The sequence below is a fragment of the Sinohyriopsis cumingii genome, chromosome 11 (assembly GCF_028554795.1).
Source record: "Sinohyriopsis cumingii isolate HCF-2022 chromosome 11, ASM2855479v2, whole genome shotgun sequence".
In the NCBI taxonomy this organism is placed as follows: domain Eukaryota; kingdom Metazoa; phylum Mollusca; class Bivalvia; order Unionida; family Unionidae; genus Sinohyriopsis; species Sinohyriopsis cumingii.
The window spans coordinates 74,026,031-74,042,887 of NC_142971.1; the positions used below are offsets into that span (position 1 = coordinate 74,026,031).

At 34.8% G+C, this 16,857-nt stretch overlaps 1 protein-coding gene across 1 annotated transcript in view; it reads left to right on the plus strand.

Annotated features, from left to right (window-relative positions):
* Positions 1-589: 589 nt before the first annotated feature.
* The window catches only part of LOC149788742 (uncharacterized), a 64,743-nt gene continuing 48,475 nt past the window's right edge, over positions 590-16,857 (plus strand). Inside the window, exon 1 of the mRNA XM_089974840.1 lies at positions 590-802. Within this exon, the coding sequence (XP_089830966.1) occupies positions 719-802 (84 nt within the window). The 5' untranslated portion in view covers positions 590-718. The remainder of the gene's footprint in view (positions 803-16,857) is intronic.

The window sequence follows — 16,857 nt, forward strand, 5'->3', positions numbered from 1 at the left end:
TCTTTTTTTCTTTTCTTTTTCTTCTTCAAGGTAGCTTCGTCTAACGGCCCAAATTTGGGAATGCCTCTTTCCTATAACATTGTTTCATCCCCAGGCCTTGCCTTTGTTATCTGGTCAATTACATTGCCATAAAAGCCAAAGTAATCCGAGTGACTAGCTTAGACTGTTTACCAGGTGGCGTTCTTGCCTTGTCTGGAAGCTTTACCTTGCGTCACTCGATAACTCAGTTCCAGGAAAACTACCCATTTACTTAAGCAAAACATAGTGTAGGGTGAACAGTTTACGTCGTTTTCGCTCATTTCAAGGCTATATCTCCATTGGAACATGTATCGGCTATTTCCATCAATAATGGTGAAATTCTTTCTTGACGGAAAAGACCGATGATATTCCGATTGAATTGCACCATAATATTTATTCCTACACATTGTAAAGCCTTAACTCCTAGTTAAATTCTTTAAGTGACCTCATTTTATGTTTGAAAAAAATAATATTTTCAGAAACATGTTAAATGGTTTGAATAAAAATAATTTATTATATTGATATTGATATAGGGGATTTCTTTACATTGACTTAAGCGGCCACAAACTTGGAAAGTTTTTATCTCCCCAAAACTTCCTGGTTAGAAAATAGATCACAGGGAACGTATCCGGCAAAGAGGGGATGAAACATGAAACGTGATTTTACAGAGGCAATAACTTTGTCTTTTTAAACAAGAACGATGGGAGGTGACAGCCCCAACAAATGGATTTTTATACCTTTTCTCGTTGTGTTCTTTCAATATTTCTTCGTCAGGATTAACTCGGTAAGTATTTTAGCATTTATGTTTAATTTGGAGCGAGGCAATACTGATAAAAAGTATCTATAGCGGTGATCGGGTGTTTTCATTATACATGTCTGAAGTGTTTTAGCATGATGATTTTTTTATATAATGTTCACTCTATAAAAGTAATTAGTGGCGACTTTTTCTGAAAAATAACACGATTAAAGTTTACGATAAGATTTTTTTATAGTCGGCATGATTAAAAATTACATTTTTCATTTTTTACCAATATGACAACAGCTTCAAAAAAGACTTTAAATCAGACATGATTTGCTAGACGTACAAACACAGCATAGTACATAAATGGTAATGAAATAAACACATGTCACGTAACTTACAAAGCATTTTTAAAAGGCAGTAAATTAGTTGTCATGTGTTCTAGTGTGTGAAACGGAAAATTACATTGTCAACGACTTTACAGACCAGAATTATTTTTTTGATGACATATTGTTTCATGATTTTTTAAAAAGTGGAATATATTTTTTAATATGGTTCAGTATTATATTTGGAAGTCTCAGTTTGTACTTCAGGCAGGTAAACAGTTCTACAAAGAATATTTGTATGGATGGCATGTACTTACTGTTGTTAAGATTATTTATATGGTGATTGGTGTCATACTTAGCCTCACAGTTTGGATTATAATAATTATGACATGGTGTGCAAACAATTAGTTGCTAGTCCAGAGAGAAATACATTTGATAATTAAATTTTACTTTAACAGTCCAGAATGTTGTTTTTCAGTAGACAGGGATAACAAGCACACAAAAAAATCATTTTTGGGGTAAGAGTTACTATCATCGAACATAAGTATGTTAACTTGTCAAACAAAATGTCCAGGACTAAATCCCACATGATGCTGTTTCTTTTTCAGAGAATTTTATTACTCTGATTTACTATGCAAATTATGTTACTCTATGCAAATGTACACAAATTACTGCAAAATATAAATGGTAAACAGTTGGCATTTCCAATACTTTGAAACTTTTAATACATTTTACCTTGCACACTTGCTTAAGCATAAAATTAAAAGGATTTTTTTTTTGTTCTTAGTGAATAACAGAAAAATTCATCATATAAGTGACAATAGTAAAGTTTTTCACTCACAAGAACTACTCAGTATTTATTTGTAAAAAAATTTTTATGACAGTTTGTATTACTTTAATAGTTGGATCAGGTACGTGAAGAATGTAGGATTTACAGCAGCTGTGCATTCATTTTAGATGAGGCACACAGTGACTATGTGAAGTCTTTACCAGTTTATGTAAATGTCAGCTTTGCAGATACTATATGCTACAAAAATAGTCCAATCTTTTAGAAGAACATAGCTTTGATTCTGTATGAAATGAACTAAAGGTTAGCACCTTTCTCCCACTAATACCTATAATTAAACAAATCTTTGTGGGTTCGAATGGCACTTTGTACACAGTATTGCCTATATTATGCAAGCTTAGTACTTTTCCCAAAGACACAAGAAGGTGGGTGACCCATGCTGGTCTGGTATTGAATTATTAACCCTTTAATTACAAGTCTGCTGCTACTAACTGAACTACCTTGGCTCCCCCATAAGTAAAATATAGTTATTATAATGAAGCCTAAGTTATATTATATTGTATGATTTAACAGAAAAGATCAGATACTCCATCTCACGTGAAAGACTTGTTATATTAGAGATGTTGTAGCTGCCATGGTAAAGTACCCAGTAGGCTAAATGGGGAAATTAGACAGTGGAGCAAATAAGTCTTTAGGCTTCATATTTAATTGATACCTTTTACTTACCAAATTGAAATTCAAAACTCCCCTATTATATATCAAACTAGGTGGAAGACTTCCTTGTGATATTTATATACCTGACTCAGGTGCTTCTAACACAGAAACCTCTGTTTCCTATTTTAAACATAATCTTTATTTCTTAATAAGTTACGTCAAAGTTGAATCACAAAATCTGTATTTCCTTTAAAACTGTGTACTAGTTACTGTTCCTAGTTAAAGAAAGAGATCTACTAATCTACTGTTTTGTTTCAGATATCATCAGTGATTTAAAACACTATAAAAAGCTCTTTAATTAATTTACATGAACACACATGCCTGTTGTTTAACTCAACTACATAGGCCAGAGTTAGACCCAGTTAGGGCTGAGTGCACTATAAAGATTCTGCATTTATGTTTTGGACCACAAATCAACAAATTTCTTGAAACATGGATTCTAAGTCAATGTATCTATTTAAAAGGCTAGAAAATTGGAAATGGTTAAATCACATCCATTGTCCCTACAACATTTGCCTGTTGATACTCAGTCACATATTAAGGTCTTGTTCTATCATCTCACATTAAGGTCTCATTCTGTCCAAGGTATTGCCTGCATATGTTCATTTTCATATAAGGGACTTTTTATATCCAAGACGTTGCCTGCACAGTCTCAGTTACATATTAGGGACTTGTTATGCCTATTGATACTCAGTCTCGCATGTAGGACTTTTATCAAAAGTGTTGCTTATGGATGCTTAGCCTTATATTAAATGTGTGTGTGTGTGTGTGATTTGGATTTTTAACGTAGCTTGAAAAAAAATCAGTTATATTCCTATGATGTCTGCAGTGTGGCAGTTTACAGTAATGTCTAGCAAAGGGACATGCCATTTACATGTAGCATCATGTTCCATCCAGTCACATTATCTTGACACCAGGCCAACCCAGCCCTAACTCTAATCTCTTAATACTGAGCACCAAGCAAGGACGCTGCTAGTACCATTTTTGACTTTAGAGACTTGTTGTATCAGAGACTTGTTGCATCGGAGACTTGTTGTATCAGATATTCATTTGCATATTAGGGACTTGTTGTATCAAAGAATAAAACTACTACTATTACAACAAAGCAATTTCTTAGCAAAACAATACAAAATGTGTAACTAAGTTTTTTTTACATTGTTCACAAACCCTTATAATATTAATTTTTTCATTTTCGGTAAAGTGACACATGAAAATAAATTGGTAAAACGTTACTTTAGGGAAGAGGAGATAGAAAAATGTAAACCAGGAGTTTATGTGTTTAAAATTCTCCAAAATATGTCGATAGGTCATAGAATGTTATTGTCCAAATCATCCCATCTTATCATTGTATACTAAGAAAATGTTGGTACAGTAGCTTAGTAATATATCTTTTTTTGCTGTACACCAACTCATTGTTGTTTGATTCCCATATTTTCTAAGTTTTAATATTTTTTGAAATAATTTGATTATTGTTGTTGTGTGTTTGATGCCATTTTTCAACACATGATAGGCTTTGCATGGCAGCCAGTATAGCTGGTGGAGGAAGAACCTGGGAAAGCCTCAGGAAGAACCACCAACCCACAGAAAGCTACTGTCAAGCCCTGCCCAGATAGGCTGAGCCCGAGGCTGAAACCCATGCTTTCAGAGGTGGCATTGATAGGCAAATTTGAGTGCTTTAGACCCCTTGTCCACCCAGGGCACTTGCTTGTTGAAAATTAGGGACTCATTATGAAGGTCAAAAAGAGATAAGCTCCTTGACAAATCCGGAATATATTCATATTATGTAATCCTAAGCAAGATACGGTTATACTTTTAGCATTTGAACTAAATTTCTGTACACGCCAGGAAAACTAAGCTGAAGGTAAAGATATCATCTTTGCTTTATAGTTAGAAATGATAAGATCATCTTATGTAAATAGTCGCTAACATCTCTGTCAATATCCAGCCCACCCCTTGAGGCCAGTCTACATCCCAGTCAGTGCCCACCCACCTCTTGAGGCCAGTCTACATCCCAGTCAGTGCCCACCCCACCCCTTCAGGCCAGTCTATATCCCAGTCAGTGCCCACCCCACCTCTTGAGGCCAGTCTACATCCCAGTCAGTGCCCAACCCACCCCATGAGGCCAGTCTGCATCCCAGTCAGTGCCCAACCCACCCCTTGAGACCAGTCTACATTACAAGTCAGTGCCCACCCCACCCCTTCATGCTTGCCCACATCCCTGTCAATGCCCAACCCAGCACTTAAGGCCAGTCTATTCATGGGATGAAATTAATACAAGTATTTGTCGATTAAATATAATTTGATTGTTTGTGGATTAAATATCATTTAATTGTTTGTGGATTAAATTTGATTGTAGATTAAACACCATTTATTTGTGGATGAAATATAATTTGATTGCTTATGGATTAAATATCATTTGTTTGTGGATTAAGTCTCCAGATACATAGTTGTGTAAATGGGATTTAATCTTCAGCTGAAAATTAAGGGAGAATTTCTCTCTTGATTTCATAAAATTGGGGATTTTCTAAATGTACAAATATTTTTCAAAGTAAAGAATATTAAGTCATGCAAATGTTATGTATGATTTTGCACATTTGGTTGATTTTGTAGAAATTGGTGCAAATCCTGCAATCATTCATCCTAAAATACTAGTGGCATATATATATATATATATATATATATATATATATATATATATATATATATATATATATATACAGTGGAACCCCGCTATAACGCGATGATCGGGGTCCATAAAATCGGATCGCGTTAAAAGCGGGGTCGCGTTAATGCGGGGTTTTACAATATTTAACTTTTTTTCCGAGAAGATATACTTGTATACATGTACAATGATCAAAAGTCGGCTTATCATCAGATGAATATTAACTGGAATGCATTAATTAAGATATATTCAAAATAATCGATGGCTAATATATTTATAGGTTATTACTGTGCATTAAAAACATTTACTAATTTTTATTTGTTTGAACGATAATACAGATTGACCGATAATACCAGACTATCGCTATATCATGAAAAGTGTATCAACACCTTATGCTACCGTGCCATCGTGGCATGCAGTTCATCCATAATGGATGTAATTTCATTGAAAATCGTACAGATTTAAAATATTCAATAATTTTGTAATAGTCTGAATTCGTCGTGTAAAATATAGGATGAACAAAATATTGAAACCATTTACTTGCCGTCTGATATCGTACGGTCATTGCATGCAGCTATTCCCGGGTCTACATACGGTGTCTGTACAAATTTCATACCGCTAAAATTTTATCATATGCGACAACTGCAAGAATAATTAACAATCAACGCATGATTTCAGCGTGCAAATAACTTTTATTTCAGATTTTGTGAACATCAAAAGAAACATGTGAAAACTGCTAAATTAATCGTTGCGCAAAGTGCAAAGTCAGTGTGGTTCCAAATTTAAATTTCATCATTTTTTGAAAAATATATCCAATGACGTTTGCTTCTTTGCCGCGAACTGTTGGGTTCTAGCAAAGTCAAGAATGTTTCTTAATTGAAGGACTTTGACGCTGTCAACATCTTGTGTTTCTAGCCACCTTAAACTTGCTTCTAAATGTACTACTGCTTCAGACACTTTTGGTGGGGGGAGTAATGAAGGCCTGCAATGGTTACGAATCACTTTTTATATAAAACAAAATTAAGCTGAACGGATGTACAATTTCATACCCTTTTAATTTACAGATAATAAAGTGGATATTATTTACTTTCAACTGTTTGTTGTTTGATCACACCGCCAAGCACAGCATACATGTTGGCGGCTTTCGTCCTTTGATGTTTATTAAATTGTGCGACTCTTGTATCAACCACAGCTTTGTCTGCTGCTTGGCTGTGATTGCAGTTAAATAAGAAGCCCATGTCGGCTATTGTTTGAGCAACGACTGTATACAGAATTCATGGAAGACAATCACAAAGACGATTTACTGGCTTTACTCATGGATCCGTAATAAGTAACACTTCCGATAATGTTTACTTCGGCTTAACAATTCAGAAACCTAATGAAACCAGTTTTCTCTTCTAGAGTAGAATACGGAGCTTCACCACAACCTGTTCAAATTGATAAATTTCAGAAGCCAAGCGTTGTACACACTATTTCTCGTACGTTATATATATCGTATTATTTTAGAATTCATACACGATCACTTCTCCAAAATCACTTAAAGAACCTGGATAAATTGTTAAGTTCCGATCATTTATTATTAAAAGTCATACGCGAATTTTTCCACCAAATTATAATAAACATTTTACACACTATTTCTCGTACGTTAAACAAATATTTTCATGGTCCGATAAAAATGCACGTAAATGAATTTCAAATTTCAGGAACCATGCCACGATCATATTATTTTAAAAGTCACAACTAATCTCATGCCCAAAATGAAGTTAATTTCTTGTTTTGTTTTTTTACTTTTCTCCAAATTTTTTTTCTCCATGTGTGAATGAATATACGAAATTTCGGGAGCCATGCTACGACTGCGTTATATCCGAATTCGCGTTATGGCGGGGCGCGTTATAGCGGGGTTCCACTGTATATATATATATATATATATATATATATATATATATATATATATATATATATATATATAGTTTCATGGCACATCAGTACAGTCTTGGCTTTAAAGTGCCTAGTGCATTTAAATATTGAAAAAGATCATAGAAACAAACAAAAATGGTAAAATCCTGAAATTACAATCAAGTTTTTTATTTAAAAGAAATACAACCTGAACTAATTTAAAATTGGACTAGAGAGTTGTATTTTTCTTAGGAGTTTGGTTCCCAGTTGATCAGCATTGTTAGTTGTTTATGTGTGTGTGTTTGGTTAGGAGGTTATATTCCCAGTTGAATAACATTGTTAGTTGTCTGTGTTAGTTGGGTTAGGGAGTTTGCTTCCAAGTTGAAAAGTACAAAAGCATCATCCTTGAACTTTTCTCATTTGTCATATCCATTATTGCACATACATTCAGTAAGTGTCCCCACCACAAAATTTCCTCCAGGTATTCACTTTGATCCGGGACACTGTTAATAATACTAAAATCATCGTGTAAATCTTTGGACTGTCAGGTGTGCGTGTGTGTGCAAAAGCGTTCCTCGTGCTACCTCTTCAATCTCGTATATGCATATCAGAATTCTCAGCTAAAGATCACACATACGGACCATCGCCTTATTTCCATTTATCACCCTACAAAGTCTGAGGTCTCTGTTTTATTTAACATTAAAAAGGACACACACACACACATGCATAAGCAAACACACACATTATCAAAACAATAAATATTCTGATATTGTCATTCATGATCAGAACCATTGGAACAGCACCACATTTTTAGATCTTGAGAAAATCAATTGCATACTGACTTTTATTGAACCTTTCTAATTTATTGAGGCATTGGATTTACAGGTCTAAATATTGTGGAGTATATCAGCCTTAGTGGAATTAGTACTTTAGATCCAACATAAAATGTTATTTTCAAATTGCTAGCTTTTTCTAACCACACCAACTTGTTTCAAACTGATTAAAATAAATGTATACACTAAATTTATATAATGACAGGTATAGATGGAGTAGGAGCAACGAAATTTACTGCCTGATAGTAAGACTACATTATGTACATTTTACTATGCATTTTAATGATGTTTTTACGAATTATCTTGCTGAGGAAATGGGAGATAGCAGTTTTTTTGAAGGACATGCCAAGGCATCTGACCTGTGCAGGTTGTTGTGTTTAATGCCATTTTTCAGCACACAATAGGCTATACATGGCAACTGGTTGAGAATGAACCAGGGAAAAGCCACTGACCCGCAGGAAGCTACTGACAAGTTTTCTCACATCATACTCTTCGAGCCAAAACTCAATTTCATGCGGACAAAGGTGACATATGAGCATTCTGTCACGGCGAGTACCTTACGCCAGCTGGTAAACTGGGGTCCCATCTTTGCAGGAATAAAAAATGTGACCGTTGAATTATGAGTCAGATGCTCATTGTGCTGAGATACCACCTTCATAAAGTACGCTGTACATATACTTTTAATGCTACATGGTGAGATGGGACAAAAAGCCGTATTTTGAAATATTAAAAGCTTCCTTGACCACATATTAAAGTATTTCCATAAACCTGTTAGTTCGTGGCCTTTAAATCATTTACTGTATTGCTCTAAACACATGAAAATGAATAAAAGTGTACTTAATCCTGGTGTTTATCAGATATCAGAAATATCTTTGTTGAATAGTAAACCAGGAAGTTCTAGCTGATATAATAAATGCCTGTGTCACCTGAACACTTACCTGTGGGTCACACCTGACCTCACCTGTAGGAGTAGAAAGATAATAACTAACATAGCAAATAGCTTAGGTTTTATTCTCACATACAGTTATTCTTTTGTTGTACTTGTGAATGCCTATGTGAAATTAAATTTTTCATTTTGGTAAAAGGAAATTCCACATCTGCACATGAGCAATATATCACAGCCGGGTTTGAAGGTTTTATTTTTTATACATTTTCCAGATTACAGGAGGGGTTGTAAATCTTTAAAGAAAATGTTTAAAAATTTATGTCACATAGACATAATTTTAATTTTTATAACCAGTAAGTAGACATTTCAGGCTATATGTCATTAACTTAGTTAAAATTGTAGTAACAATGTAGGTGGCATTAGTGGTTTGAGTATCTGCATCGGATACGTGATGTCTAAGGTTCGAAGCCTGGCTGAAGACTTATAAAAATAGTACTAGCAGCTCTCTCATTTGGCACACAGCTTTAAGAGGTTAGTGTTAGGATAGGATAATATGACTGGGTAGGACATCATGCTACATATCTTGCATGATGCCCTAGTGCTTGACATCACTATAAACTGCCACACTGCAGACATCAAAGTGATATGACTAAAACTGTTGAAGCTAAATTAAAAATAAAACACCACTCAAACATAAACTTAAAGCCTTCACCCCCCTTGGACATTTAAATTGGAATATGCCATTTTCAGTAGCTCAGGACCCCTAATAGTGTCCTTATGTTACATTTAAATTGAATATGCCTTTCACCAGGCTCAGGGCCACCTAAAAATGTCCTTTATGTTACATATTTTACTGTTTTGATAGATGATATTATAGCCTATAGTATATTCTAACACAGTGGCAATATTATTGCGACATTGCAGCCACTATTTACATGTCACAACACTATATCTTTACATATTTGTATGCTACTGCATTGACTGTATATTGTATCGTCTCCTTCTTAGTAAGAGGGGTCACAGTTTAATTGGATTTGGCTGGACCTTTTAGTCCTTAATTCTGAACACTTCATCTGTTTCCAGACTTCCATCTTCAGACTGTCCTGTCTCTCTCAAAAAGCTATTTCCTTAAAGGACAAAATTACCCCATAATCTCTATACGTATCACTTTCTATACGTAATTAATATTCCCTCACTTACTTTGCTCAGAAGCATAACTACTATCTGAACACTGCATAAATTGTGAACTAATTTGATAGATCATCACTCTCACTTCACAGCGCCTTACCATTAATTAACACGTGAACAGTGTATCTAACATTACGGTATCTCTTTACCTATGCTACCAGATGCTCGATTACTATGGCATAAAATATACAAAATTCTAGCTCACAGCAATCCCTAACTTACAAGATTATTTAAACATTACAAAATCAGATATAAATATGTGATTATCATTAACTCAGTAATCAGTATCGTCCTAACAGACAAAGCAAATTATTTCATATTACCCAATGAAATCCGACACATATGAAAATTTGGGTAGCATGCAGTCGTCAGTTCTATCAATGAACTAGTAACTGTAAAATTAAAGAGATAAATTGCATAACAACTCTAGCATCTACAGATTTCCATGAAATTTAATAAATGATATATAATATGGATCCTAGTCACGTCAAACACGTGCACAAAACAAATAATCAAAAATAGAAAATTATGTGACAAATTAAAATTGCATACCTTAATGCTGTTCTCTTTCAGAAAGTGTGTGTCCTAGCACTAAACCCGTCCTTTTCTTACGAGACAGCCACCTGGTCCCTTTTCATGTTTAACGAGGAAAGCACTGTTCTTTTTAGGCTGCCACAGTGCCAAACTTCTCCTCTCTTAAGAATTTCAACCTAGGTCATTTCTAAAGTGTGCGCCTTAATTTGGGGGCCCCGAGTGGCCAAGTGGTCGAAAGCGCTCTCCGTTACGGATCACTGCCATCTCACCTCTGTCTGTGTCGGTTCAAGTCTTGGATTCAGCCAATGTGGGTAAGTGAGAAAGCTTGCCAGTAGCTTCTCGTGGGTCGGTGGTTCTTTCTGGGGTTTTCCCGGTTTCTTCCTCCACCATTAATACTGGCCGCCATGTATAGCCTATCGTGTGCTGAAAAATGGCGCTAAACCCCACAACAACAACAACAACAACGCCTTAATTTACTCTGACCAGTCATAAGCAGCGGTTCCTAAATTATCCCAAGATAATCATTTCTTTCATCAGATTTTGGACAGCCTAGAATCTGTGAACTATGTTGCCTATCAGTGTCCCTTTGAAAATGATAATTTGACATGGGTTCCTATCAAGCAATTATGGTTGGTAGCTCAAATGATTATTTTCTCAGGACAGCATTGTGATGCCCTGGTCAAATCGCAATGAGTCATAGATGCTAGCCTTTCAAGTTTGACACTGACATGGGGGGGGAGAAGAAAGGTCGTTGTGACCCTTCACAAAGACTTTTCTGGCTTAAATATCATAAAATTATAATACTTAATGCATTCAATAAGGTTCACTACTTGTTCAAAATTCAACACTTTACATAGATCATACAGAAATGTGTACATGTTCAGTGTATTACACTTTGCATGTATATTTTGTAGATCATACAAAAATGTGTACATATTCAGTGTATTATACACTGCATATATATTTGTAGATCATACAAAAATGTGTACATGTTCAACATATTACACACTGCATATATATTTGTAGATCATACAAAAATGTGTACATGTTCAGTGTATTATACATTGCATATGTATATTTGTAGATCATACAGAAAGGTGTACATGAATGTATTACACACTGCATATACATTTTGTGGATCATACAAAAATGTGTACATGTACAATATTACACATTACATATGTTTGTAGATCATACAAAAAAGCGTACATGCAGAGTGATTATTCATCAGGCCTATATGAGTTGTATCCATGGTTTTCTTTGATCATTTGTATCCGTGATGGTTTTCTGTGGTCAGCAGGTGGACTGTGGAGTAGAACAAACTTATTTATCATTCAGACATTGAAGATAGATTGCATGTGTAAAGGATCATTTTACATTTTGACATTAATATCATACTCAGATGAGTACTCTGAATGGTTTTTTACTTGCTCTACTTCCGTCACTATAGGAGACCATACATAATATAATTATATGGTTTTGTACTTGTTTTACTGATGCAAGTTGCTTGACCTTCCTTTCCCATTGATCTGGATAATTAACTCAATAATATTAGATCTGTTGATGCCCAGTGCAGATTTGTGATAATTGATGAATTTTCAAACTCCACCTTACCTATTTGTCACTACCTGTCATTCTGTTTTTTTATATTTATTATTCTAAACTCCAGTGGTTTGTTAGCCAGTGTTGACTTGGCAAAGAGCAAAGTATAAGAGAAAAAAAACAATGTGTGTTTCTGGTTGGCTGACTATCCTTGTTTTTCATTGCCACCCCTAGCACTCTTTTTCCCTGGGGTAAAACAAAATTCTCGTAAATTGATTCGTGCATCTAACTAAGCCAGTTTTTCCACAGAACTTGTAGCACTTATTACTACATACATATTGTTTAAATTTAAAAAAAAAATACCTACCTACCCTTATTTTAAAACCAGTGCAATAGGAATATGAAACAATTTTGTTTGTGCCTATTATAGTAGGCAGTGACACCAGTTGTGCCAAGACAGTGTCTGCTACTCTGATGGTTAGACACCTGGACAGTTTTTACTATATTTGTCATGTTAGACATACAGACAGTTTGTACTATATGCATCATGATAGACATCCAGACAGTTTGTACTATATGTGTCATGTTAGACATCTATACATTTTGTACTATATGCATCATGTTAGACATCTAGACAGTTTGTACTATATGCATCATGTTAGACATCTAGACAGTTTGTACTATATGTGTCATGTTAGACATCCAGACAGTTTGTACTGTATGCGTCATGATAGATTTCTAGACAGTTTGTACTGTATGTGTCATGTTAGACATCCAGACAGTTTGTACTATATGCATCATGATAGACATCTAGACAGTTTGTACTGTATGTGTCATGTTAGACATTTAGACAGTTTATACTGTATGTGTCATGTTAGACATTTAGACGGTTTGTACTATATGCATCATGTTAGACATCCATGCAGTTTGCACTGTATGCGTCATGTTAGACATCTAGACAGTTTGTACTATATGCATCATGATTGACATCCAGACAGTTTTTGTACTATATGTGTCATGTTAGACATCCAGACAGTTTGTACTATATGCATCATGATAGACATCCAGACAGTTTGTACTATTTGCGTCATGATAGACATCCAGACAGTTTGTACCATATGCATCATGATAGACATCTAGACAGTTTGTACTATATGTGTCATGTTAGACATCCAGACAGTTTGTACTATATGTGTCATGTTAGACATCTAGAGAGTTTGTACTATATGCATCATGTTAAGACATCTAGACAGTTTGTCCTATATATGACATGTTAGACACCTGGACAGTTTATATTATATATGCATGTTAGACACCTGGGCAGATTGTACTATATATGACATGTTAGACATCTAGACAGTTTGTGTTATGTGCATCATGTTAGACACCTGGACAGTTTGTACTATATATGACATGTTAAATTCATTTTTTCATAATGTTGTGCATTTTCTTCTGTGTAACCTTCACCATCAAATATATCTCTTACAAATCAATAAAATATATTTCAGAATACTTTGTTCACGTGGAAATGCTGTGCTAATGAGTGAGCATGGTTATATTGGTCGTGTATGGCTCTTCTTCAGTTACAGAGATATATTGCTCATTGAATCATTTAACATATATACTCATTACAAGTAAAGTTCAGTTGCAAACTGCACAGACACAGATCTGCCATCGCATAATGCACCAGCAGATCGAGGTCTGTGCAGTTTGTTAGGAGTAATCAGTAGAACAAGCAACATAGACCAGGATATCCTAGCACATTATATGATTGGTGATCAGGGTAGACATACTTTTACATTGGCTTCAACTTTTAAGTGAGTATATAGAATAGCGATTTCTTTGCAATGATTTTGTTATAAGAACAATGATAAACCTTCAGAAGTCGAATCAAACATTTTCACAAATGGCTTTATCAAATGTCAGAGAGATTCAGAGAGACTTTGAATTGTTACTGTAAGTGTTTTCTGGTTTATTAGTATTGATAGAATTAAATCAATTTATAGACTACACTAGTGCACAAGAGAGAGTGACAAATTTGCACCAAGATATACTTAAACTACATTTTTTATTTCGGTAATGTTTCTATGAAACTATATTTGGTGTGTTTGTAGAGCATTCATGTTACTTAGTGATTATACACAGATGACAAGTCACTTCACACCCACAGTAGTTGTGGTGATTGTACAGATGACAAGTCACTTCATATTCACAGTTGTGGTGATTATACACAGATGACAAGTCACTTCACACCCACAGGAGTTGTGGTGATTATACACAGATGAATAGCCACTTCACACCCACAGAAGTTGTGGTGATGCAGTGGTTAGCATGCCGAACTTTATGATCAAAATGATGTGGGTTTGAATCCTACGATTGTGCCATCCAGGGTCAGATATGGTGGCGTGTCCTTGGGCAAAGCACTTAACACCAATTGCCTTGGCACGAAATAACATACTTATGTTGATGTGCTGTAAAGCACTAAACCCAAAAACTTTACAACTGGTCTGTGGGCATGTACCTTATCAGGGCAGAGCAAATCCCAAAGCCCGATGTCCCAGACTAGTCATTTTTGAAGTCGAGCAAGTAAAATTTTCCAAGTTGCTAGTCCGGGACAAGTGCTTTTAAATAAAGTCGGGCTAGTCCTTATTTTCATGCTTTAATCACTATATCTACCTTTATTTGGCCAATCATGCCCTCCGGGCATACTGAATACTTGATTCTACTCCTCTTCATGTATACATTTACATCCTGTTACCGCTTGACTGCATATTGGGCTAAGCGACCAAATTATCGGCAAATCAAAACACGTCAAACAAAAGAAAGCCAGTATGATCAATTAACAGTGCTGTAAGCGGTTTTGTTGCATTGAGTTTACTCAATCTAGATCATAACCAGCGGCTCACTATGATTTTAATCCAGTGAGTCAGTGTAATTAAAATAATGAAAGGTACTTTACCGACATCAGTGTTGGTTTCCTTTATGAACTGATTAAATGACAGTAATGATTCTTTAATTTATAATTGATTATACAGATGATTAACTTCCACATGCAATATTGTGTTTGAAGCGAAACAATTACGTTAATTAATGAGCTGTTTCAGTTCGTATTTAAAAGAGAAATTTGATCTTATGATCACTTTAGAAGTAGTTGTCAAGCAAGCTGATAGCGGATAAAATGAGTTTGCTAAATTATTTTTGCAAGGAAGGTAATAATGGCGATTCGGAGAAGGTAAATTTGTTTGAAAATGGAGGGATAAAACGTAAGACAGATACTGACTGTGCTTGTTATCCCTGTCTTGAATATATGACTCGGAAGGTGGCAGACATATACATGGACATATTTTCAAATCCATGAGCTAAAACATGTGTACATGAACCTGAAGAAGCCAAATGTATAACAACCAATGTTTTTAAAAATTGAATTCTTTTAAGAAATAATTATGTTGTATATTATATTGTTTTTTTTCTTCTATGGATTAAGTACATACATCTCATCAAATCTAGGCAAGTGATTACCATTTTGGGACCAGTGAAAAGTAAGGTGGGACTAGTGAAGAGTAAGGTGGGACTACTGAAGAGAAAGGTGGGACTAGTGAATTTTCTGAAACCTCTTGTCCTGGACTAGTGTTTAAAAGAAATATTTGCTCAGCACTGCATATTCACTCACAGTAAACCCAAAAACTTTACAACTGGTCTGTGGGGACAGAAATATGCATGTACCATATTCACTCACACTAAAACTGAAATCTCCAACATGATGACGATGTTATTAGGTCATCATCTTGTTGCCTATTTGATTCACTGATAATATTACAGCTTTTACATTTATGTGAAAAGCGTTATTCTGAGCATTTAAGATTTAGTGATAAAATAATTGAAATTCCAGTGAGAAAACCTGGATTGTAATCATGCTAGTATCATATTGCACACAATTTATAAAGCCAAAAATGTAACTACAAACATCATTGGGCCCAGATCATCCATTGCACACCATTTTAATTTATAAAGCCAGAAATGTAACTAAAAACATCATTGGGCCCAGGTCTGCCATTGTACACCTAATGTGCCTAAAGTGACTTAGATATAGGTGTGCAACATCATCTATTGTTCTTCAGTTATGTATATTAAGTATTATCTGTTCATCTTATATGTATTGACTGTTTGTTTTATAGGTATTGACTGTTTGTCTTTTGTTATGTGTGTTACAGGTATCATCTGTTTTTCTTATAGGCATTGACTGTTTGTCTTATAGGTATTGTCTGTTTGTCCTGTGGGTATCATCTGTTTATCCTATAGGTATTGTCTGTTTGTCCTATAGGTATCATCTGTTTATCCTATAGGTATTGTCTGTCTGTCTTATAGGTATTGACTGTTTGTCTTTCTATGTGTGTTATAGGTATCGTCTGTTTGTCCCATAGGTATCATTTATTTGTCTTATAGGTACTGTCTGTTTGTCTTAAGGTATCGTCTGTTTGTCTGTAGCTATGCATATTATAGGCATTGGCTGTTTGTTTTGTTTATACGTAAAACACTACAAAGATAATATATTTTAACTCAAGTGTCAAGATAATTTACTTACATATATAACATATTTTAATTCCAATAGCACGAAAGTTGAAGTACGTCTAGTGGCTTAAATACTTTTTTCCCTTATAAGGCTTTATAATGTTATTTGGAATCCACCTGAAGAAATGCAAGGTTAACCTGGCAGATTGATTTATTTGCATTA